Raw genomic sequence first — 25,422 nt, forward strand, 5'->3', positions numbered from 1 at the left:
CTGAGATGACAAGTCTGTCATTAAAAGATTGGGAGTACCTGATAGCAATGCTATATGTCCCAATAATGTCCGGACCTAGTTGATGCAAGTCAGCTGCTCTACCACATTGTCTGGCCTGTGGCAAGTACATTTGGGGACCAAAGCCTACACTGCAGTTGGAACTGATGAGACATTTGTCATCTTTGACCATTACAGTGATGCGCCCAGTGCAAAAGACCATGAGAGGAGAAGACGAGCAGGGTTTGACACAACCGAGTACAAGTTGAAAATCAACACACCTCTTCCTCGTAGAGAAGCTGTGATGAAGAGCACATCAAACAAAATGCAGTTATCCAGCGAGTTATCACTCCTTCTGTGCACATAATGACTTCACTGCTGATGAGATCCTGCTTGTGAACAACATGGACTGCATCGTAAACCACGAGGAGGCTGACATCATCCTCATTAGCTATGCTGCAAGCTGCTGGAGCAGGGGCAGCCACCATACGCATAGTAAGCGATGACACAGATGTATTTGTCCTGCTACTGTACTGGGTTTGGAAAGCCAACGTTCATTCTGCAGTGCAGATGCAGGAGACATGGGATGGCACCATCCTGGACATCAGTGCCACTGTCAGGGCTCCTGGGGATGCGTGCCCTATCAGGATGTGATTCTGTATCCTACCCATATGGAAAGGGAAAGGTATCTGCACTGAAAGTACTTCTGGGAAGTGTCATACCTGGTCTGAATACAGTGCTGATGCCACTCACAGTGACCATCCTGTATTTTTTAAGGTACAGACTTCTTCCTTGCACTGTAATGGGATGAAGAGCTTGAACAATGCTCGCTACCAGATCTACACACAGAAGGAAAAACCACCAGAGCTTAAAAAGCTTCCTCCTATAATCCGATTTTAACGCAGTATAAGTATGCTTATAATGCATTATAAATATTAGGCTTCATAGAAAGTGCTACCAAATTCTCAAATCATTCTCCATGGGATTAACTACATCAGACTGTCTAGCAGGAAGCCATGTGATTAACACTGTGCAAGTCCCCCTCCAGGCCTTTCTCAAAGCCCTGCTGGATACATGGTGATTTACTGTGTTGTGAAGCAGAGCAATAACCACGACGGAAGTGTGGGGGGAATGTCACGTGGGGGCAGGGGTACATTTTTAGCCAAGTGACTGAAGCCAATTGTTTGACAACATACATGTTATGTGATGTGTACGTGCGTGCGTGCGTGTGTGCGTGTGTGCGTGTGTGCGCACACGTGTGCATGCGTGTGTGTACTGATTGATGATGCATATGTTAATTTGTGGCTTTGGCTGCCCCCACACAAAAGCAATGCACTGTACTGTACTGGCATTTAGTTTGTGCATTGTTGTGCATCATTGCGTGTGGGTGTGCGTGTGTGTGTGTGTGTGTGTGTGTGTGTGTGTGTGTGTGTGTGTGTGTGTGTGTGTGTGTGTGTGTGTGTGTGTGTGTGTGTGTGTGTGTGTGTGTGTGTGCGTGCACGCGCCTGCCTGTGTTTGAGTGTCAGCAAGCAGGAGGCTAAAAGAGTGTTTGCCACACTGGCTCTGCCCCCAGAACGAGCCCCCCGGCCCTTCATCCTCCGTCCTCCCCTCTTTGTAATTCACAGGCCATCTCTCTCTTTGGCACAGAGTGCACTGGCAGGCAGCATTTAAAAGAGCCATGTGTTTTTGTTCCCCCAACAAACGTTTTAGCTCTTTCTGAAGAACGCCCGGGGCAGAGGGAAAGGGAGAGCAAGTGGGAGACTGAGAAGAAAGGGGGTAGAAGAGAAGTGGAAGTGTGAGAGAGATGAGGATTGGAAAAAAGAGCCGCAGACAAATACGAGCTGTGTTGTATGTGGTGATTTGATGTCAGTCATGTTGTTGTAGGATAACCCGTTGGAGATTATCTTGTTGGAGATTCTACAAGAGACACTGCAACAGGTGAGTGGTTTGAGAGAGTAAACTTGAGTTCTCATCAAAAATAGAGTGATCTACAAGCTCACGTCGCAGTGCACTGTGATGCGCTATGAGCTTGTAGATCTGCTATGTTATGTGCACGGCACAGACACAACGGAGTATAAATCAGTCAGAGGAGAATAACAAGATACGAGCTAGGGGGTTTTCAGGAACCTGGCAAATGGAGGAAAAAAGTGGGTAGCTGAAATCAGGGCTGTCCTCAGCTGGTGGATGCAAGAGCAAGGGGGCTGTCTTTGAAATACTTCACAATAGAGTAGCATGCAGTTAACCTTTACTTCAGCATAATGTGTTTTCTTTGAGACTTATTCTTGAATTAACTATGTCAGTGCACTTTTTAGTTTCAGATGCATTAAACACAAGAGTAATTAAGAGCATAATAGCCCAACCAGAAGAAACATTTTGAACTTACTGATTTTGCCCTTCTTAGTGCACCACGCTAGTCAATAGCAGGGCTAAAAAGCATGAATGCACCCATGCAACAATACATTGTAATGTATAGCTTCTAGTGAGAATTGTATAGTTATCTCTTTTTTAAGAGTGATGTGACAATATTGAATTGATTCATGTTTGTTTGCTTGCTGTATGATACAGCAAACAAACATGCCTGTATGGGGTGTGTACATTTTCTTGCACCCTTGGGCCTCAACAGTGGTAATGGGTTGATTGATAGCACCGTGTGCCTTCTATGAGCTTCATTACCATTTGTTAACTTACCTTTAATAGGGCTATACTGCCTGCTTAAAGCCAGCATTATGCAACCTGCATTCTGTATTGATGATGGTCCAATGGCCAAAACGTCCACTGTCTTTTTCTGCACATTTCTAACTTACTAACTGATTCTATATTTTTGCCTCAACGTTCATATGTCGGTGTGCAAGCCTTTTCTGTTGTTTATGGACCTTGTATTGAACCAAAGAGTTGTACTGACGGATCGTCCAACCAACTGTGAGCCCCATGCACCTCTTGTAGGGCTAAAAGTAGGTCCTCAAACGTATACTGTGCATGCCTGACCTGCTAGGTTCCTGGTGAGGGAGACTCATGTTTCCAGCCTCCGCCATGCATCGAGAGGAGCTTTCAACCAGAGAGGAGTTCACCTACAGCCACGTGCCCACCATGGAGCGGCCCACACTCGAGAGGCACACCCCGAGTCTCAATGGGACGCCCGCACTCGAGAGGCACACCCTGAGCCTCAATGGGACGCTGGAACGGCGAGGCAACAGGGGAAGGAGTCTGGAGCGGGACAGCTACACAGTGGACGTGAGGGCCAGTGACCTGCAGCTGTCCCAGCCGGAGCCCCTAAGGCACCCCTGCTTCAGCTACAGGGCCTGGCTCTACAGTGTCCTCATAGGGGTGAGAGGGTAGGGGGTCCCAGGACGGGAGGATTGTTGGCTATACATTTAGCCAAATATCAGCAAAATCCTCTGTATTTGTATAAACTCTGATAGTGTACAAATGGAACCAAATGGACCCTTATAGTCCGGTAGCCAACAGGCTTTTTTTTGTTCAAAGTGGGAAATTTGGTAGTTTTTTTTATTGGCCTACAATATTGTCTGTATACATTCATGAATATATATATATATACATACATACAATACATTCATCATTTATTTTATAGGGTCTTATATGTAACCTAGCCTGAAAGAGTACGCTTTCTATGGGCCTGGCATAGGCATCTTCCATCAGCCGTCAGAAACTAGACGCACCTACACCTGCAGCAGATGAGCCTAGTTTTCTTTTCCTTTGAAAGGAAAATGCATGTGTCCGAGGCTATAATGTAACCATACCAAGTAGTATGTTACATGTCAAACTAGGTAGTAGAAAAACTTCACAGGATGTAAAAAGATTTATTCCAAAAAATGTGTTCCTTAATACAGAAGTAATCAAAAACGAGCTTCTCAAACTCAAAATATACTACGGTCAAAAAACCGTGTTGCTCTGACCTTGCCTTGTGCACAAACTGACTGTACTGCTCTGCACACACTCTGCCTCTGTACTGCCCTACAAACACTCAAGTGATAATTAACTGAATCTGCCCTGACCTGCACACACTCAGGTGTTAGCAATTGCAATTAAGATCTCAGTTAGACACCCAGAGCTCTCTTCTTAAAGCTACAGTAACATCATTGTTTTTTAACCTAAAGCACATCACCATGAATTAACAATGAATTAAACTTATTTATGCCTTTTAAATTAGTTAATTTAACAATCATATAATATATACATGATCTGTAGAAACCAAAATACAAATCACAAAATAAAGCAGTAATTATTCAAATAATCACATTATTCAAACTTGGCGGCCCACACCACTTGCCCAAATGTGTTTTTCGTGCAAAACTAATGCTTGGAATGGATTCAGAATCATGAAACCCCCTTAGTTTGAATTTGTTGGCCTTATATAGGTTGTTAATGGTCACATATAACCCCCTATATAGACAATATTTTAGGCCAAAACAAAAGAAAACTATATATAAAATGTCCCACTTCACACCCCCGGCTGCCGGACTATAGATGCACTCTCAGAGTTACAAATGCATAAGTGAACACTGAGGATTTTACTGTGTATAAAAAGCCATTCTGCACAAAATGTCAAAGCTTAAACAAAAATTATAGCACCCTGATCTTTAAAAAGTTTGATTATTTTTGGCAACAAGGAATCTTGTTGTGTTTTTCCACATTGAATAGTTAGGAAAAAAACAGTGTCATGTGAAAGTAGCAATGAGACGTAGCCTGCGGAGTTAGTTCAGTCAGACATACTCGAGGGAGTTCATGCCGTGCTCAAAGGCGCATACTATACTCAAGGGGTGTAGCCTCGGTCCCAGGTTTACTTATCTGCGAAAAGAAAAACCTGGTCACAACCTAAGGCAGAGAAGCTATCGGCGGTTGTATCCTCCGGAATATCCGTCAGATGTATTTCCCCCGGATACGATATTTTCCAGACCAATCACAATACTTGTTTCATTCGCGGAGAATGTAAACTGATTTGTAAAGCATCAACGTCATTTCCTTCGGCGATACTTCCGCTAAAATCCTGCACTTCCGTTGATAGTCTTTTAAGCGTAGGTCTTGCCCAGGGTGGTATAAGTGTGTGCAACTTTGCAAGTCCCACACGTCATTCGCTGATGTGGCAGTCAGCTGACCAATTGGGCGGGCTACTTAAGCTCTCTAGACTGTATGCTCTTCCTGCCTTCCTCTGCATATGGTTCCTGGTTGTTATGTGATGTTTGCTCCCAGCACCACCAGTGGGCTCTGTTATTTATGCTCCCCATAGGGGTTTTATTGTATATCTATCTCCCTGCTCTTAATGTTTTATGATGGTGTTTAATTGCACTGAGCAGGGATAAAATGCAGCAGAGCCGAACACCAAGTCAAATATCATATGCACACTAAATCTATTCGTGAGTTGTCTGACTGAACTATATTCACACTCTCCTGCATGAGAAACCAAACCAATCTACGGTACTTTAATACTCAACCAAAAGGGGAGTACAGTAATAATCAACCCCAGGACCAGGACCACCATTTGTATAAAATCATTGCGTCAAGATAATTTTTGTGGGGCGCTAGCCCCTCCAATACATGGCTTTTGAAGATTACGTCATATGGCAGCCAAGTCTATGGACTTTACTGTTTGTTTAGGGCACACTATGACAACGTAAGACGTCATATGGCCTATATAAATACATCTTGTGTGTAACTAATCTCATACAAGAAGCAAGCCAGGATGGATAAAGGAGAGAAACAGTGAAACTGTAACCAATGTGGAAAAAGCTTAACAAAAAAACAGTAAATTGAAACGGCACCGGAGAATTCATAGAAGAAAGGAGCCAGAATGGAAAAAAGGAAAGAAACAGTAACCAATGTTGAAAAAGCTTCACAAGAAACAAACAAACACACATGACGCCCCGGGTGGGCATGCTTAAAACAAACATTAGGTTCATATTCTTCTGTGGACCCCTGTGACGTACAACAACAAACAGGCACCCCTTACTTCATGTGTGATTTTAGATTTATTAAATAGTAGATACTACTGTACAAGCTCACGGCTAATTTTAACTATCCTGTGTATATAGATGCTATATTACAGTAACTCAGACTGGATATACATCTCTCTCTAAGGGCCATTTAGTTCAAGTGTGGGCTACATAAATAGGCTACAGTATATATTCTTGATTGTTGCTTGTGCACATGGCTGCTGATGATGAATGATCATAATGCTTTATTTTATAGTGTTGAAGTGTCAGCAGTGTACACACTGCTGCTGCTGCTGCTGTTGTGTGGGCCTGGATCGTGCATGAATTCTGTGTGTGCATGTGTGCGTGCATGCAGGCTTGTGTGCGCACGCACAAGCGTGTGTGTGTGTGTGTGTGTGTGTGTGTGTGGGTGTGTGTGTGAGCTTGCTTGCATGGTGTGTATAGTGTTGCATGCATGCATACTGTATGGGTGTTAGTTGCATGTATTGTATGTGTGTGTCCTCAGGGTAGCCTTTTAATCACAGCTGGCTTCTCTCTGTACCTGGGCAATGTGTTTCCTGTCGCCATGGACTACCTGCGCTGTGCTGCGGGCTCTGTAAGTGACCATCACATGACTGCAATGCCTGATTTTGTTGCTGTCGGGCAGAAACCTTCACTACAGTATCTTCATAAATCATAATATTCTAACTTTTTGTCCCCTAAATGAACGCTCTACTTCTATTTTCAGTTTGTTTTAATGATCAATTGATTGTGGGGGAGCTAGATCAATGGAACTATCATTAATCCAACCTTTAGAGAATAAATAGTATTATTATTTTAATATTATATTGGGTTTTTTTTATATATTTTTTTTATCCCACGATTTTGTAACCCATTTTTCACCCCTGTGTCAATCATCTAATGTGATCCTGGGCTCTACACACCCTCCACCAACCTAGTCCCCATATATGGGGGACAAGGGGAGAGCAACGGACTTGAACTCATGCTTCCTTCATGCCTGAGTGTCCAAGTTGCTCCTTTACACCTGACAGGGGGGAGTTTCCCTGGTTGGACGTAGCGTGTGGAAGGAACACGTTATTCCAACCAGTTTAATATTATATTGTTAAAATCATAGTGTTTTGCTGATTATTTGGGGGCCCACTTTTCACAATTGCAGGGGTGATGGTGCACGCACATCCACTCTAGCCCAGGTGCTGGACAAACGGTATACAGGAAGGAAAATATAAAGTCACTGGTTATAATACTCAGTCAGCTCCACTGGTTTATTGCTTCAACGTTTCCATCGGGTTGGAATAATATGTTATTATACCTGAAGGAGATCGAAACGTTGAAGCAGTAAACAGTGGAGTATTGTTAACCAGTGTTGTGGACTTCCCACTTACAATTTCCTCAGGGCCCACCAGTGGTCCCTGGAGGAGCGCTGCCCTAATAAGTGCGAATACAAGGGAATCAACATAATTATGTGAGTTCGTCCGTTTTATTTTATGCAGGTTTTCAGCACTTCTGCCCATTAGGCGGAACTGTGCTGATAACCTTTGTTGTTTGCACCTCCAAGACAAAGGCGGAGTTGGCCATGCTCACAACAAATACCCTATTAGGCCTATACTGTATGTCTCAAAGAATATATTTTACAGTATGTGCCGTGTTGTGCACCAAAAATAGACAATCTGAAAGCTCACAACCAGAACCATGCAGACACCAATTGCATTGCAACACCTTCATTTCTCTTGACAAAATTGTGATAGCAAGCTCACATTGTAGCTTGTTCAGTTTACATTTGACTGTTTTGTCAAACATAGCCACTGGTGCTAAACAGCTCAACCGTTCCACGCCAAGTGTATGATGTGCCATTCATTGCTGCTTGTCGCTGTATATTTTTCACAGGGCATTCCTGCAGCAGTTGCAAGTTTTGCCATCGCCAAGAACAGACACTTGGCAGTAAGTGAATAACACACGCCTCTGGAATGAAAGAGATTAGAGATAGAGCGGTTTCTTGTCATTTCTGTATGCAAGCATACAAAAACTAATGTTCCTATAGAAAACAGTGCAAATCTCAGTATCTAAATCTAAATAAATAATTCAGAGTAACAACACGCATAAAAACAAGCGTGTGTGTGTGTGTGTGTGTGTGTGTGTGTGTGTGTGTGTGTGTGTGTGTGTGTGTGTGTGTGTGTGTGTGTGTGTGTGTGTGAGAGTGTGCGTGCGTGCGTGAATGCATGCGGGCGGTGGTTAATGAGAGAGGGCATGCTGTTCTCTCTCTCAGACAGTTCAGAAGTCTGACTGCCTGGGGAAACAAACTGTTTTCGCAGCCTTGCCATTCTGGCATGCATGCTTCTGGATCGTTTCCCTGACGGTGGGAGGGAAAACTGGCTGTGAGAGAGGTGGGAAGTGTCAACAACGATGTTTGATGCTCTGTAGGTCTTTCATAGAAGTTTTTCTGAGGAAATTAATACTTTTCTAATGTCATCTTTGTTGTCATTCCAAGGTCTCAGATTTCCAGGTGGTGTACGTCTCAACCTTTGCCGTGACGACTACCTGCCTAGTCTGGTTTGGATGTAAACTGGTTCTGAACCCCTCTGCTATCAATGTAAATCTTATTATATTCTCTATATCTTATTATATTCTCTATTATGATATTATCCATTGAGTCTATCCCTTCTTGTTGCTGCAGCAGTTATTGCACAGGTTATTTGTTATCATACAACACAGCTCATACAAAAACAGTATGGTTCCTCCTTCATTTAGCCCACTGCCTGCCTATACTGTTCCTTCTGTTTACATTATATCGTCCCCCCCCCCCCTCCCTCCTACCCTCTCTGCGTGTTCTTTCCTACATGTCTCTATCTCTCTCCTGTGCAGATCAACTTTAACCTCATCCTGATGATTGTACTGGAGGTGTTGATGGCGAGCGCTGTCATCCTGTCGGCCCGCTCCGCTGAGGACTGCTGCAGCCATAGGAAGGTGCACACAGATATCCTGAGTGTTAATGGAAGTCTGAGAGTTAAATTAGCATGAGCACTGGAATGCACTGGAATGAAAGAGATTAGAGATAGAGAGATGTAGGTTTCTTGTCATTTCTGTATGCAAGCATACAAAAACTAATGCATTAATGCATACAAAAACTAATACACTACTAATGCACTATTCTCCTAGGAGAATAGTGCAAATATCAGTATCTAAATCTAAAGAAATAAGTAACAACAAGCATACAAACAAGCGTGTGTGTGTGTGTGTGTGTGTGTGTGTGTGTGTGTGTGTGTGTGTGTGTGTGTGTGTGTGTGTGTGTGTGTGTGTGTGTGTGTGTGTGTGTGCGTGTGCGTGTGCGTGTGCGCGTGTGCGTGCGTCATATATTCTGTTCTCTTTTCCTTTGAACTTCTCTTTCTCTCCATCTAATCACTTGCATCCCACTCAATCTTCCTTTCATCCCTTCCATCCAGCCGGTGAGGTATGACAGGCCAGTGGTTTTAACCCCTGCCATCTTCCCCACTCGACTCCTTAAGGCCTATTCTGTGAGTACGGAAACCCAAGCTTTCAGCTCTGATGAGTGAGATATTGCACCTGCAGCCAAGTAGGCTATAGCCTATAAACCAAGCATACTAGCATAGGCTCCACTATCATATCATCCATGTAATGTAGTGTCTTTCAACAGGTGATTGAAATAATCGTGGGAATCTCTGCTGTGTTCGGGGGGATCATTGCTCTCAACATGGACGCTTTGCTGCCTGGACCCTACCTGTCTGTCACCTTTTTCTGGATCCTGGTGGCTGTAAGTTCTCTTAAGTTCGCTTTCATTATATCCAGGCAGTGCCTGGAGTGGAATCTGTACCGTGTTATCAGATTTTGTATTTCTGTTTCATTTTTTTTGCTTGTTAGGGTGAGGAGTATAGTGTAGTGTAGTGTAGCTCTCTATAAAATGATCTGTGTGTTCTTTTGTATGCAAAATAACTACCTCCTCTATTCATTTTTTTCTTCCACTTACCAGTTAATTTTATTTTATATAAAGGACGTCAGTGGGGCTGGGATCAGGCTGAGTCATACATCATAGATACTTCATACAGTAGAGTACGTACACTCATTCACACATGCACTCCACAGACCGACGGCAGAGGAAACCAAGGTAACAACATGTGCATCAGGAGAAATTAGGATTTAAGTGTCTTGTTTAAGGACCCTTCAACACAAAGCCAGAAGGAGCCAGGGTTCAATTCAGGAACCTTCCGATTCCAAGATGGCCAGATTGGCCACTCTACCTCCTGAGCCAGTGCCATATTAGATAGATCCACAGATAATACACTCATGATACTGTACGTAGATCGCAGAATTAGTCAGATTTACTCGAGGGATTAATAAACTGCATTACTATGTGGGTGTAGTGTTATGCAAGACCCACATGTCAAACTGACATGGCAGAGTTATCTGACTGAAATAACAGTAGACACAGTCAGTAACTGTCTGACTGTGTACTGAATATAAAACATATAAATTGCACACACGATATGTAGCCTACAAAGCTCCATATCAGTAGCTTTGTACAATGTACATAGACAAGTGTATCACTTTTTAATCCCCTTAAAATGTATGCACTTAATTGTCTGTCAGGTCAGCCTACAAACCAAAATATGTAAAATATATACAATAACGACTATAATGACATGTCCAAAAATGGGGACTGCATGTTGAAAGTGTTAATTAAGTGGTCTTGTAGCCTACAGGGTATTTTCTCGGACGTATACCAGGTATGGCCACATGGGCATCTGAGCATATCATATTGTTGGTGTTGCATATTATGACACCCTTGTTGAAGTTGTTGTTGAACGGTTTTCCTGTTCATGGGTGATTTAAAGTAGTGGCTTTGTGTGAGAAATTGCATTCTTGGCATGTACCACATCCTGTGAGGAATAGTGTGTAAAGACTGGTGCTGGGTCAGTGATCTGGCTCTGCACCATAGCCTACTTGTATGTTTCTCAGATTGGATGGTCCCCTTGTGGGCAATACAAGGTTGTGCAGTTAAATATTTGTTCAGTGTTGGGTCAGAATCCATGATGTGTTTTATGATGTGCCAGTGTTTTCAAATGATTGATTAAAACTCCCAGCCAAGGGGTGAATAATACTGGATTGTAGAATTGACTCTAGACTCGTATAAGGTAAGACAACGTGATACATTTTCGAAGCAGCTACTGTATGTGCCTGTGCAACCCAGGGATGTTTACACCGTCATATATGTACATACTAGATCAGCAGCCTTGTCCTAGAACATTGGAATTACATTATGTCATATACATACCAGAGCATGTGAGCGGAGCGGAGCGGGAGCGGAGCGAGGAGCGGAGCGGGGGGATTTTGACGTGAGCGCGGAGCGGGTTTTTAAATGGGTCAGATTGACTTCCGGAGCGAGAACTGTCCTCCGCTCCGAACCGCTCCGAGCCGCTCAGTGCACACGGCACGGCACTGTGCAAGCTTGGCTAGCAGTTTACATCAATCATTGCCTCTCTCCTAAAAACTTTATTGGGACACACACACACACACAGTCACACAGTCACACACTAAGACCGAGTTTGTTGGTGTATCAACTACTATAGTTTCATTCACAAGTACACTGGACTGGAGGCTTGTTGTGCTGTAGTAGTGATAACAACGTTAGCTAACCAGCTAATGCGACGCTAACGCTATTCCCTCTCTCCTTGTTGCGCACAGCCGTGCTTTTGTACACATTTCCATCCGTTCGCCTTTTAAATCTAAATGTCCCATCAACACACGGGTCCAAGGCGCAACGTGATCTTATCTGGTTCTTGGGGTTTCATTAACACTGAGCAGTGAGCACTGACTGCAGTGCTGCCTGCTCGTTACGTCTCCACCTAAGGTCCTCCTCGCCCCGCAGACGGCGCAGAATACACAGGAAGAGAGGAGAGGAGAACAACAAGTCTAAAAAGGAGGGGAGGAGACCTGTCTGTCGCCTAGTCGCCTGTGTAATCTAATTTAACATTTGTGGAGTTGGTCACCTGACCAAAAGCGGTTGACAGAAACTGGTCGACATGTTCTGTTGCCCCAACACGGGCAGAAACAAGGCCTTTTAACCAGGCTACTTACACACACTACAACTCGCTTACAATTCGCAAACCTGGCAACACTGTTCCGTAACCTGGCAACACTGTTCCGTGTTCTCATAGGCCCTCCAGGCCCGCCCCCACAGCTACTTTTCAGTCTCACAATCGGCCATCTTGCTTTTTACTTCGATGCGCGAGTGGACATTTAATGCAAATACATTAATTATAGCTCCAGCAAGCAAACACAAACACCTCAACTCCATCTCATTGTGAATAAGAATTCCGAGGGGAAAAATAATTTTTGGAACGCCACTTTCACCCAGTATGAAGCTAAATGTGGAAGCCGTGTGTGTCACACCAACACTGGTGACCCAGAGAATCCTGTGCCGATTCTCAGGCATCTGGCCTGAGGCACTGCCTGCGAGTTGGCTCTGCGTGCGCTTTTTCCAACTCTCACTGATTTATCCAGCTCACACGTCAATCACAGTCAGCAGCTCTCAGCCTGCACACACACGCACGTCTGTCTTGCGCACACGCGCACACACACACACACACAGAGACACAGAATAGGCATGCAGGCTAAGGCGAGTGGCAATTTAATGCAAATAAATTATTTATAGGTCCAGCAAGCAAATCATGATGGTCTGTAGGTCACAATCACATTCCGATTTGAGGGGTTGTGTTTTGTATGACATTTTGGCCAGTAGTTTTATATCTATCTCAGCTTTTGCCTGATAGCACACATGCTAACAGTGCTGACCACAACGTTAGCAGCATTTGATGACAGCTTGCCATAGCAACGTACAGTGTGCGCAGACCTAACGTGAGCTTCTGGGACAGAAACTTGCGTTTTCATGACAGCAGCAGCTGCTGCACCCTGTGATAGATACTGTGCTAAAGATGCTAAAGCAACACAAAACAACATCCACACGCAAAACAAACCAGGGACCAGGGTTGCCACATATCGTGGATGTGAGAGTGAAACAAGCAACCAGGTCTATAAAAATCTTAATAGGCCAGTTCAAAGTAGGTAAATCAGAAATGGTCCGGAAATTAGTCTTAAAATAATCAATTATAGTGTTGACTGTCACACTTTGTTGTCTAATGTTGTTTCAGAGCAGTGGAACTCAAACATTTCCATGTCAAGGACTACCAATAGATAAACAAGTCCAAAGTAGCTTATAATGATCAGACTTGGCAACACTGTCTCTAGGTTGAACGTTCGACTTTACAAGCTCACACATATGAAATATGTTTTTTTGAATCTTCAAACTGAGACATATTTGATGATAATACTGTTAGCACAGTCATCATACTCCAAGAGCATACAAATGGAACCAAATGGACCCTGATTTTCCCAGAGAGCAAATGGTATCAAATGGGGGTCTGTGGCCTAATGCATTTCAAACTGGGGCTTCTTGCTATTATATTCTCTGCATATCTTATCAACTTGGGGTGAATATTTCACCACAATACTTTACTGAATATTTCACAAGAATATAACACAAGAGTCAAATGTACGGTCAAATGTAATCACAATATAGGCTACAGATGTACATATTTATGACACAGTAAAATGTCGAAAATTAGTGCTATCCCCCCCCCCCCACACACACACACACACACGACAGGCAAGGCTGTTGTTTGCATCGTTAGCAGGCAGCAGCTACCTTGCCACTGCTCTCTGTGACTGTAGTTGTTTCACCATGTTTGCGTATTTATGAGAAATAAAAAACACTTTCTGTTATTGCAACGACACTGGGATGAGCCCGGCGAAGCCGGGCGAAATTCTAGTCTAAATAAAACTGTAAATAGAAATAAAGTGTGGGCAAATGTCGACTCGGGATAGATATTATTACTGTAATGTAGATGATACTCGGGGGGAACACCTTTTTCTTTTAAAGATAACTTTTTTTTACACCAGCGTCGGTGTCTGTGCGCGACAGATTTCAGTTGTGCGCGAGAGCATTTGGCCATGTGCGCGCACGGGCGCACGTTAGGGGGAACATTGGCTACAACAGAGCATGTGAGCGCGAGCGGAGCGGAGCGAGGAGCGGAGCGGGTGGATTTTGAAGTGAGCGCGGAGCGAGCGTAGAGCGGTGTGGGGGGAGATGAACGTGAGCGCGGAGCGAGCGTAACAAAAGCCGTCGAGAGCGAAGAGCGGAATTATCGGCCGCTCCGCTTTTGATTGATTGATTGAAATCTTTATTAACAGTTTGCAGAATTACAGTACATTTCAAGCACAAACTCAATACAAAGACTGTTAACTGTGAGTGGACGACCCAATTAAGCCTTACACTTGTTTACAACAGGGTCCACATTGTTCAATTCATCAAAACATTTAGAGACAAACAAATAGACACTTCTATGTAGTTAAAGAACAGAACAGGAATTCATCATATAGGAAGCGAAAAGGGAAAAAAAAGTATATATACAGTGAGGGGAACAGGGGGATAAAAGAAAAGAAAACGAAAGACAGAGTGTAGGGCGCCTGCACACAACACCATGCGTTGATGCCATGTGTGCATATGTGCAGGCACCCAACACCACGTCCATACAAAAACATAGTACAATCCATAGTACAAAGACAGAGTGTAGGGCGCCTGCACACAACACCATGCGTTGATGCCATGTGTGCATATGTGCAGGCACCCAACACCACGTCCATACAAAAACATAGTACAATCCAGATACAAATTCAGCTTTTATAGAGGCCAGTTTCGAATTGCAGCCATCCGTAGGTGCCCTTTGAGAGCAGTTTTGAAGGAGCCAAGGGATTCACATGTCTTAATGACTGTTGGTAGGGCGTTCCACATTTTGGTCGCATAGGAGCGAAAAGAATTTAGTCCCTTGTTTGTGCCGAATCTGGGTTGTACATGGTTTGTTGCACTCCCTCTGGTGTTGTGGGTGTGGACTTCGTTTACATTAAGGAAGTATTTAGACAGGTACATGGGTATCTTGGTGGTGTATCTAATCTTGTGGACCAGACCCATTGCAAGATGCTGTACTCTGTCGTCGACCCTAAGCCATCCCAGCCTGTCAAAGTGGGCAGGGGTGAGGTGGGTTCGGGGGGTGAGGCCAAGTAGGAGCCTGACCAGTTTGTTTTGGGAGGTCTGGAGCCTTGTTTTAAGGGCCTTTGAGGTGCTGTGGTACCAGGAGGTGGATGCATAGTCAAAGAAACCTTGTACAAGGGCTCCTGTTAAGGTCTTCAAGGTGTTTTTGTCGACCAGTGAGGAGATCCTGTAGAGGAATCTTGTTCTTTGATTGACTTTTTTGATTACGTTGGTGGCCATCTTATCACCGGAAAGATTGGCCTCCAGGATGGAACCTAGGTAGGTAATTTGATCCTTCCGTGTGATAATATCATCACCAACTCTAACCAAGAAGCCATCTGCCTTTTTGAGATTACTATTTGATCCGAAGAGAATGGATTCAGTTTTTCCCAGGTGTAAGGATAGTTTGTTATCAGCGAGCCAGGTGCAGATTCTACCGAGTTCAGAGCTGAGGGTCTTTTCAACCTGCAGTTTGTTCCTGTCCGAGACCAGCAGTGCTGAGTCGTCTGCGAACAGGAACAAGTTGCAGTCACAAGCTGAAGTCATGTCGTTTACATATATTAGGAACAGTAAAGGCCCTAGTATGCTTCCTTGTGGGACGCCACATGCTCACATGCTCTGATACATACAGGTAAACTGTGATATAGGCAGACTTATTATCTTGAGTGGCATAGGGAGAAAGAATTGCCCATTTTGTGAGTTTTTGTCAGTGCTTTTATGGTATAGGATAGAACCAAAGTGACTATAAACAACTAACAAGGTTGAAGGTAACAAGGTAAGAAGTTAATCAGTACAGGGAAGCAAAACTGAGAGCCATTTTTGCCCCCATGCATGCCTGACACCTGGTGGTAGAAATCATAACTAAACTCTACTAACTCTATGAGGTCCTCCACAGTACAATGCATTCATCCCTGATTTTTGTTTTAATTTTTAATACAAGCTCAGGATGCCTCACATTGTGAGCTTGTAGATCAGCTATCTTCACTACTTGTCAAACTGCATGACACCATAGGGCTTTAATACCCATAGGTGTTCAACTCGCAAAGTGAACAGAAGGGGGTCTCACTCGGAAACCAAATAAAATGATGACAGTCACAAACGTTTCGGCTATCCAGCCTTCATCAGTGTCCAAATGTAGCAGTGTTTGCATACTGATGAAGGTCTGTGTCATCTTGTGAGGCATACAGAACAATAGAGTTTGATTTTATTTCTGAGTATGTTCTCTTTGAGTTGTTGGAACAGTTTATTGGTACATTACACAGAGTAGTCAGAGCCCCAACTGAACATCTGATCTTTAATCTCTTGCAGTGCTTCCCCAGTGCTATCGCAAGTCACGTTGTGTCAGAATACCCCAACAAATGTCTGGTAAGTATGCATTACTTTATTATTTGTGTGTGAACATAAACGTCCCAAAAGCTATTAACACCTTAAACCCTACATGTATATTGTTGATGTTGGGCAGAAACCTATTTTATTTAAACTTTTTGTATTTTGGACATATGAAGTTTCCACCCAACAGTGACAAATATACTTCATCTATAGGCTACTTGGTCTACTTGGTGGTTCCCTACACTTTGCCATTTACACCAATCTCTTAGCTGAGAATCTACAAACTCACAACGCGTCGTTGTGACTTATTGTGAGCTTGTAGATCGGCTATCTTTTCACTGAATTGTGAGTTGTGAGATGCCCAGATGTGTGTGTGTGTGTGTGTGTGTGTGTGTGTGTGTGTGTGTGTGTGTGTGTGTGTGTGTGTGTGTGTGTGTGTGTGTGCGTGTGTGTGCGTGCGTGCGTGTGTGTGTGTGTGTGTGTGTGTGTGTGTGTGTGTGTGTGTGTGTGTGCGTGTGTGTGTGTGTGTGTGTGTGTGTGTGTGTGCGTGTGCGTGTGCGTGTGTGCGAGTGAGCGAGCGAAGAAGAAGAAGAAGAAGAAGACTTCCGAACCAACTTTTAGGGTTGTTCTGAGAGGGTTGGAAGAACAAACAGTCCGGGCTGTAACAATATGCTCTGTTTCAGAGAGAAAGAGAGAGTGAGCTTTTAGATCAGAAAGTAACTATAAGAAAAGGCACTTAGTTACTTTCCACCACTGAGCATAATGTTTAATCTCCCATCTCCCAGGTGGAGGTGCTGATCGCCATCAGCAGTGTGACATCTCCCCTGCTCTTCTCTGCCTCTGGCTTCCTGTCCTGTAGTGTCCTCAGCTTCATAGAGATCTTCCTGCATGACGTGCCCACGGCCAAGGTGAGCTCTGCTCTCATCTACAGCACTGCTTCACAGTGACCCCCAGGGCCAAGGTGAGCTCTACTCTCCTCTACAGCACTGCTTCACAGTGACCCCCAGGGCCAAGGTGAGCTCTGCTCTCCTCTACAGCACTGCTTCACAAGGTGAGCTCTGCTCTCCTCTACAGCACTGCTTCACAGTGACCCCCAGGGCCAAGGTGAGCTCTACTCTCCTCTACAGCACTGCTTCACAGTGACCCCCAGGGCCAAGGTGAGCTCAGCTCTCCTCTACAGCACTGCTTCACAAGGTGAGCTCTGCTCTCCTCTACAGCACTGCTTCACAGTGACCCCCAGGGCCAAGGTGAGCTCTGCTCTCCTCTACAGCACTGCTTCACAGTGACCCCCACGGCCAAGGTGAGCTCTGCTCTCATCTATACAGCACTGCTTCACAGTGACCCCCAGGGCCAAGGTGAGCTCTGCTCTCATCTACAGCACTGCTTCACAAGGTGAGCTCTGCTCTCCTCTACAGCACTGCTTCACAAGGTGAGCTCTGCTCTCATCTACAACACTGCTTCACAAGGTGAGCTCTGCTCTCCTCTACAGCACTGCTTCACAAGGTGAGCTCTGCTCTCCTCTACAGCACTGCTTCACAAGGTGAGCTCTGCTCTCCTCTACAGCACTGCTTCACAAGGTGAGCTCTGCTCCTCTACAGCACTGCTTCACAAGGTGAGCTCTGCTCCTCTACAGCACTGCTTCACAAGGTGAGCCCTGCTCTCATCTACAGCACTGCTTCACAAGGTGAGCTCTGCTCTCCTTTACAGCACTGCTTCACAAGGTGAGCTCTGCTCCTCTACAGCACTGCTTCACAAGGTGAGCTCTGCTCTCATCTACAGCACTGCTTCACAAGGTGAACTCTGCTCTCATCTACAGCACTGCTTCACAAGGTGAGCTCTACTCTCCTCTACAGCACTGCTTCACAAGGTGAGCTCTACTCATCTACAGCACTGATTCACAGTGACACCCAGGGCCAAGGTGAGCTCTGCTCTCATCTACAGCACTGCTTCACAAAGTGGGGTCCGGTCCGGGGCAGGGACCCCCAGGGCTTCTCCAGCTATACAGTGTATATATTATACTGCTTATGCTTGCTCTCACACACACACACACACACACACACACACACACACACACACACACACACACACACACACACAGCGATACGATACGTATCACAATTTAATATAATGGTTGACGATGCGATGCATGGACGATATTGGTTCATTCATGGCGATACGATGCGATACGATTCAATGATTTTAAATCGATAAAGTAACGATTTAGCAAAGACTGTGTGAAACATGTGGACAGTGCAGGTTTTTAATGGAAAAATGTATTAACATGGATATAAATAAACAAATCCGTACCTTGACATGAACACACATACACACCTTCATCAATAGACCAAGTGTAGCGAATGGAAAAGTAATCAAACCCCTCTTTGCCTTTACAATGCATATTGTCCCAGGCAGATGAAGTCTGGCCTCTCTCAATGCATATTGCCCCAGGCAGATGAAGTCTGGCCTCTCTCAATGCATATTGCCCCAGGCAGATGAATAAAATGCCATTAACAAGAAAGAGAGTTTAATGTCTGCATGTTTTTTGTTTTACACCACCATTACATCACCTAATCATAGTAACATGAGTTAGACTAATACATTAGCACCCCTCACTTCACATGGGTGTGATTTTTATCCTCAATATGTACTTTGCTCAGTGTGTGTGTGTGTGTGTGTGTGTGTGTGTGTGTGTGTGTGTGTGTGTGTGTGTGTGTGTGTGTGTGTGTGTGTGTGTGTGTGTGTGTGTGTGTGTGCGTGTGTGCGCGCGCGTGTGCGTGTGTGTGCGCGCCCGTGTCCCCAGCAATCCTATGACATCTTGCTGCTGATTCTGATGGCGCTGCTGCTGGTGCAGGCAGTTCTGACTCTGGCCACCGTGGTGCACTGTGCAGCCTACAAGAGTCAGCTGCGCAGGGGAGCTGCAGAGTGGGAGGACGGCATACAGTCCCCATCCCAACAATCCATGGTATGGTATACATACAACACATTACACTTACACACCTGCCCTTTAGAGCAGTGGTTCCCGAGAGAGAGAGAGAGAGAGAGAGAGAGAGAGAGAGAGAGAGAATGATCTGCTATTTTTGGTGTGTTTTGGTATAGAGGGGGAAAAAAGGATTACTTAAAAGGTTTTAAATCGTTAAGCTTCATATATATACGTCAATCTCTCCTTTCCCATCCCTTCTTGTTCTCTCTCTCTGTTTCCCCCCCTCAGCACCAAGTGCCCTGTGTAACGCTGCAGGATTTTGACAAAGATCAGGCGTGGAAGGCTGTGGTGGTCCAAATGGCCCAATGAGTGCATGCAATGCATCATTTATACCCATCGTACATTGCAGATCTACGAGCTCACAACACTGCATTGTGACGCCTTGTGAGAAATACTCTGCTATTTCCGCCGAGTGACACGATTAAGTAAATCAGGCTTAAGGAAGGTGAACAAAGAGGGAACAGGAATAAAGAGCTTTGGTAATGACAGTGTATGCATAGGAATACATAGAGACAGAAACATTCGAGCAAAGGCTAGAGAAAAGGCAAGAGATTCAGCTAAGTATTGAGTTCAGAGAGGAGTGAAAAGGAGAGAGATTTGGTGATATTATATGCAGGTATTGCTAGTGATATGAGTTTTTATACTTACTTTATAGGGGCATAGCACACATTTTCAACATTCAGTCATTAATATACCTAGAACTGGAGGTCTGAAAAAAATCATTAATATTGTGAATCACATCTTTGTCATCAAGATGTGATTCACAATGTTAATGGTTTTTTTTCAGACCTACAGTTCTAGGAAACACAGAATGGGGGGACTTTTTTATTATTTCCACACACCAGCTCTAAGGTATATTAATGACATAGTAAAATGTTGAAAATGCCCCTTTAATAATATATGCATACAGTGGGAGTGAGTGGAGCAAATTGGCGTAATGGAGTAAACCTGACTGTTTGGAAACACAAACAATTATTGAATTAACACCAGACGAACATAGACAATAAAATTACCGAGCCAATGGTGAATACCGGTCACTCATAAAGACCTGTGATGAAAGTGATGTAGCTACTTATAGGTAGCAACTGTATGTCGAGTAAAAAGTAATTGAATGTTAACTTTCTGGTAAACTATGTGGAGGGGAAGTCCAGCTATATGATATTGCCACATCCTGAACATTAGCAGTATTTTATTGTGTAGTACAGTGGTTCCCAAAGTGAGGTCTTGGGACCCCCAGGGGTCCTTGACCAGGAGGTCCCCAGCTAAATGATATTTGGGTCCATTTGATTCCATTTGTAAACTAATGCATGTGAAACTGGGGGTCCCTGAAATTAAACGGGTTGAAAATCACTGCAAGAGCCGTAAAGATCTTATGGGGTCCCTGGCATTATCTCTTCAAATGGGGGTCCATCCATCCTCAACCGCTTATCCGTAGTCGGGTCGCGGGGGCAAAAGCTCCACCAGAGAGCTCCAGAATTCCCTCTCCAGAGCAACATTAGTGACTTCCTCCTGGGGGATCCCGAGACGTTCCAAGGCCAGTGAGTGAGTCGATGTAATCCCTCCATCTGTGCCTTGGTCTACCCCGGGGTCTCCTTCCAGTGGGACGTGCATCGAGGACCTCCCTAGGGAGATTCCCGAAAGGCATCCTAACCAGATACCCGAACCACCTAAACTGGCTCCTTTCCAGGCGAAGGAGCAGCGGCTCTACTCCGAGTCTCTCCCACGTGACTGAACTTCTCACCCTATCTCTAAGGGACCCATTTGGGGGCCTCTACACCAGTAAGACGCGCAAACGCGGGAAGCGAACGCAGCTGAGACCCTGCAGATCATGTCTGTCTGTCTGTGTGTCTGTCCCGCTGTTACTGTATGGACCTGGCCCCTTTTGTGCCCATATATGGAGCTGAGTGGACCTGGCCCCTTTTGTGCCCATATATGGAGCTGAGTGATTGCTGATGCAACACACTCCATATTTGGATAGCGGGACAGACAGACACACACAGACAGATATGATCTGCTAGGTCTCATAGTAAGTGCTCACTGCGTTCGCAATGAAAATGTTTGGGAATCACTGGTGTAGTACACAATAAAATGTGTGCAAATGCACCGTGGCCAGTATAGGGCATAAATGCAATCCAAACACATTCCAGTTCCCCCATTGATGACCAATCAATAATAAGACCTGGGTCTTGGTTCTTTATTAGGCCTGTGTGTGTCCTTCCACATGTATTTGTCAATCAGCACAGTGTTTTACTGTGAGACATTATAGGTTCGTGATTAGTTTGAGTCTGAATATGTTTGTGGAAATAAGTAAACAATAGTATTTTTATTTTACTGTTAACATTTTATGCATTGTCAACCTCTTAATTTCTGTTTTATTGATTTTTTAAAATAAAATATTTCATATATACTTGTGTGTTTATCATTTTAATGGCTATAGTCTATCTATAAATGCAACGTAGGCTATATTTATGAATATAACTTTAATTTACACTGGTGGAGACAATAATAATCACAGAACTCAACACAATGAAAGTTTTCAAATTGCCAACATATACAATTAAGTTTCACAGTGTAAGAACAGTGCTTATATGTGGGGTTCATTCAGTTCAGAGTATGTTAATTAATTTCCCTTAAATGGCAACTTTAATTGCGGCACCAGTGGTGGAAAGACATAAGTTGTGTGTGTGTGTGTGTGTGTGTGTGTGTGTGTGTGTGTGTGTGTGTGTGTGCGTGCGTGCGTGCGTGCGTGCGTGCGTGCGCCCTTTTTTCCAGCACCATGGACAGCACACAGTGGAAGCTGAACATCAACATTCACTTTCGCTTGTTGGTCATTTGTTTTGGTTTTACCGCACCTATCGTAGTCTTTATGCCACCATGACAAGAAGCTAACAGAGTTAATGACGACGAGAGCATGAAAGAGAATCTCTGAGATTCTGCGACGAACAATGCAGTGCGGAGAGAGAGACCCTGGAACTGGAAGACGTAATGAGGAGCGGCATCTCTAACCGGTGGAAACCGGCTGAGGTGGAGGAACTGTGACTTTATAGCTCAGAGTTGACGCTCATCTCATCTGGAACGCGCCTCTTCTGCGCGTTCGTTGCATGGGAACTCAAAGACGATTGAAGTAAACGTGTTGTTCACCTCAAGAAAACGAAACCATTCGTTTCCATGCTCTGCCTATTAAAAGCGAGATGGATACTTAGGCTACCAGTTTAAATGATTGGATTAACTGTGCATGCCGTACACCCCAGTCACAACTCAGAAGTGGCATATCGACTTTGAATGACAGTTCATTGTTGGGTGCACTTTGCAATACTTGCTTGTGACTGAGCACCTCTGCTCTGAGCATATACTTTATACTTAACTTATCCCAAAGTATCAGGTGTTTATGCATTGCATTGAGAGTGAGACAGTCCCAGACAGTTACATAAATAATGGACATAGGCGCAACAGACATCAACAGCCTATATTTTCGTGTCATTCCGTGTCATTGCTCGTTTGTTCGGTGGTAATCTATTGTGGGATAAGGGTTGCCTGCTGTATTCAATATGGGTGCCCAAATAGTAGCATTGGCGTATAGGCTACAATTTCGGTTTGTATTTTTCGACTGCCTGTCATAATATGTTGACAATAAGTGGTTGTAAGCTATTGGACTTGATGTGGTTTGAATTTAGGACGGTATACAGTAGGCTGCAAGCATGGATGTCATGAACAACTGCATGTTGTGTGTTATCTCATCTTTTGCACCTCAGAGGAGGGGAGGGGAGGGGAGGCTGCTGGGGTAAAGGCGGAATAAACCGGTGTGCTGCCCGGATACACGCTGGAACGGCTCGCCCGCACTGCAGATTAACTCTTGCATCGCCGATTGATTCGCCGGGGATGTGACAAGACTGGTGAGTATTATTATTATTTTCTCCCCCACCGCCAACACTGCGAATAGGAATGAGGTTTAACAATCGTATGCGTTTGGAACGATAATAGTGCGCCATGGGATGTAGCGTGGCTTCCCTGCGCTTGTCATACACAGACGTGGACAGGTAAACAGCTGAACTGACACAGGTATTCCGTATATAGCACTCTCGAAGTCCAAGTCCGGTAAAGCGACTCTGGCGGTCTCTCACTCACTCACTCACTCGGGTGGTTTGAATCTTGTCTTTATAGGCTATTTCGGAGCTGTCCACCGCTTTGGACCTGAAACGGGTTGTGCGTTATGCCTGCAGTTCACCGCAACGTCTCTAATTGATCCGGTTTCAGACAGCTCTACATTTTGACTGACATGTTTTAGAGTCAGAGACGTAAACATCGCAAAAAGAAAGCCAGCTCTCCATTGGCTATAGCTGTGAGTAGCCTACAATGAACTTAAATCTTGGCGTCAGAAGTATATAGCCTATAAGAAATACCAGCCCACATGCTCTAGCGTCTGCCTATACTCTTGGTCCATTTATCATCGTTCGGCAGGCTAACTGCATCTGTCTGTAATGTAGGGCATCTCATAACCCACTGACATGCAACATTACCCAGGAAATGCGAGATTCCCTCTCTAAACACTTGTAGCTATGGCCAACTGTGGGGTATTATCTGTCACACTGGAACACTGCCAAGTATGAGTCCCCAGAGCTGCCATAAGCAGAGAGCATCTCAAATAGGATATTGCCCCTTTAAACGGTGATTATGTAAAGTTGGTTTCTCCTCTGAGCTTCCTTGGCAAAGTCCTTGAGCTTTCTGGCAGACTGGAAAACCTGCTCAACCAAGCAACATATCCGTTCAGAGGACATAACATTCTATCTATTTGGTTTATGCCTAATTCAAATTCATCAGAAGTGATTACAAGTGTTGATTCCAGCGATTACAATCTAAAACTGAAAATGATTATACTTCAACAAAAATTATCCTTTATTTATAATTGTATTACTTATTGTAAGCCTCTGACTGGAATATGCTAATTGTCTCTTGTGCTCATTAAACTTTGTGGGATAGATCCACTCCCAATGACTGCAAATGTACTCATTACCCACTAACAAGGAAGCAGTCTACATGTGTGAGGGAGAGATAGAGAGATAGATGATGAGACATATAGCAGGGATGGCTCCAGGGGGGCTTTAGCCCCCCCCCCCAACCCCATTCCTCCCACTGATATTAAGGTTGACTTCCTGACGTGTTCCGTATAGTCACTGCCTTGAAGTGGAGGGGAAGAGTTTAGATCAATAAATAATGTATCAAACACATTTTAAGACAACATAATAAAATCTGGTTTCGCTATGCACTAAAATATCTGTATTTCCTCCAGACACACTTTACAGTATCCGTTCTGCAGTGCAGCCTATGGGCATTCTTGCGCCAGAGAGGGTATATTTGTCCTTCAGTGTCCTTGAATTAAGAAGACAGCAATTTCTCCGTGCGGCCGCTGTGATTTCACGCCACGTCGATCTTTGAGTGATTGTTAGTGGCACACACTTTATAGGCTGCATGACAGAAAATGTGAGAAGGAAGCAGGAATGCCTGCCGGAGATTTAAACCAAATTAAATTCACATTATGCATAATGATATCTAATCTGAAAGACTACTGTACTACTGTCATCATTATGTCTGTGAGAGCTTATCTAACTCTGACCCATCCAATCGGTTCCATTTGCACTCTCGGGTTACAAATAGATAAATGGATGAGGATTTTACTGTATGTAACAAAAATGAAACTGTCTATCAACTTGTGTCTTTCAGGACAGGTGCTGCGACAGACTTTAGCCAACAACTGAAGCCCGTCAGGAGTACAAGGTCAACTCCTAAGCTCTGGTCATTCTTCTAACTGCCATAGTGTGTGTGTGGTGGACGGAGGTCGGTCTTAACAAGACTGGAGGACCAAAACACAGGGATGGATGCAGCACAGCTGGATCGAGCTGTCTCCTGAACATTATGACTTCCACTCTACGGGGCAAGACACTCAGTAAAATTCACAGTACTGGAGAAGATAGGCCATATGTCAAGTCTTGTCTTGTGTGTGGTAAAAGGGGACGAGGCTTAGCCACACACGTTTTGTGAGCGCTTATATTTGTGTACTGTATGTATTTTCACGA

At 44.3% G+C, this 25,422-nt stretch overlaps 1 protein-coding gene across 3 annotated transcripts; it reads left to right on the forward strand.

Annotated features, from left to right (window-relative positions):
* Positions 1-1,668: 1,668 nt before the first annotated feature.
* mlc1 (modulator of VRAC current 1) lies at positions 1,669-25,210 on the forward strand. Of its 3 annotated transcripts, XR_013963987.1 has the most exons (13): positions 1,669-1,935; positions 2,990-3,321; positions 6,451-6,540; positions 7,830-7,883; positions 8,431-8,532; positions 8,805-8,906; positions 9,383-9,454; positions 9,595-9,711; positions 16,351-16,407; positions 17,157-17,279; positions 19,172-19,333; positions 23,104-23,244; positions 25,070-25,210. XR_013963987.1 is itself a non-coding variant. In XM_080762504.1 (12 exons), the coding sequence occupies exons 2-12, from the start codon at positions 3,010-3,012 to the stop codon at positions 19,658-19,660; spliced, it is 1,272 nt and encodes a 423-aa protein (XP_080618630.1). In that variant the 5' UTR covers positions 1,670-1,935; positions 2,990-3,009; the 3' UTR covers positions 19,661-21,758. The 3 variants fall into 3 exon arrangements, 2 of the variants coding, with proteins under 2 accessions (XP_080618630.1, XP_080618631.1); XM_080762504.1 differs by lacking the exons at positions 23,104-23,244; positions 25,070-25,210 and adding an exon at positions 19,580-21,758 and having other exon boundaries at positions 1,670-1,935; XM_080762505.1 differs by lacking the exons at positions 6,451-6,540; positions 23,104-23,244; positions 25,070-25,210 and adding an exon at positions 19,580-21,758 and having other exon boundaries at positions 1,670-1,935.
* Positions 25,211-25,422: the final 212 nt, after the last annotated feature.

The sequence above is a fragment of the Protomyctophum bolini genome (genome assembly GCF_963924005.1).
Source record: "Protomyctophum bolini genome assembly, chromosome: 4".
Lineage (NCBI taxonomy): Eukaryota > Metazoa > Chordata > Actinopteri > Myctophiformes > Myctophidae > Protomyctophum > Protomyctophum bolini.

Excerpts from the sequence above, each read along its gene's own strand:
- mlc1 (XM_080762504.1), top strand. The coding sequence starts at position 3,010 with ATGTTTCCAGCCTCCGCCATGCATCGAGAGGAGCTTTCAACCAGAGAG. Across the intron at positions 7,884-8,430 it reads CCAAGAACAGACACTTGGCA|GTCTCAGATTTCCAGGTGGT; the intron begins GTAAGTGAATAA and ends TGTCATTCCAAG. Across the intron at positions 9,712-16,350 it reads TTTTCTGGATCCTGGTGGCT|TGCTTCCCCAGTGCTATCGC; the intron begins GTAAGTTCTCTT and ends AATCTCTTGCAG.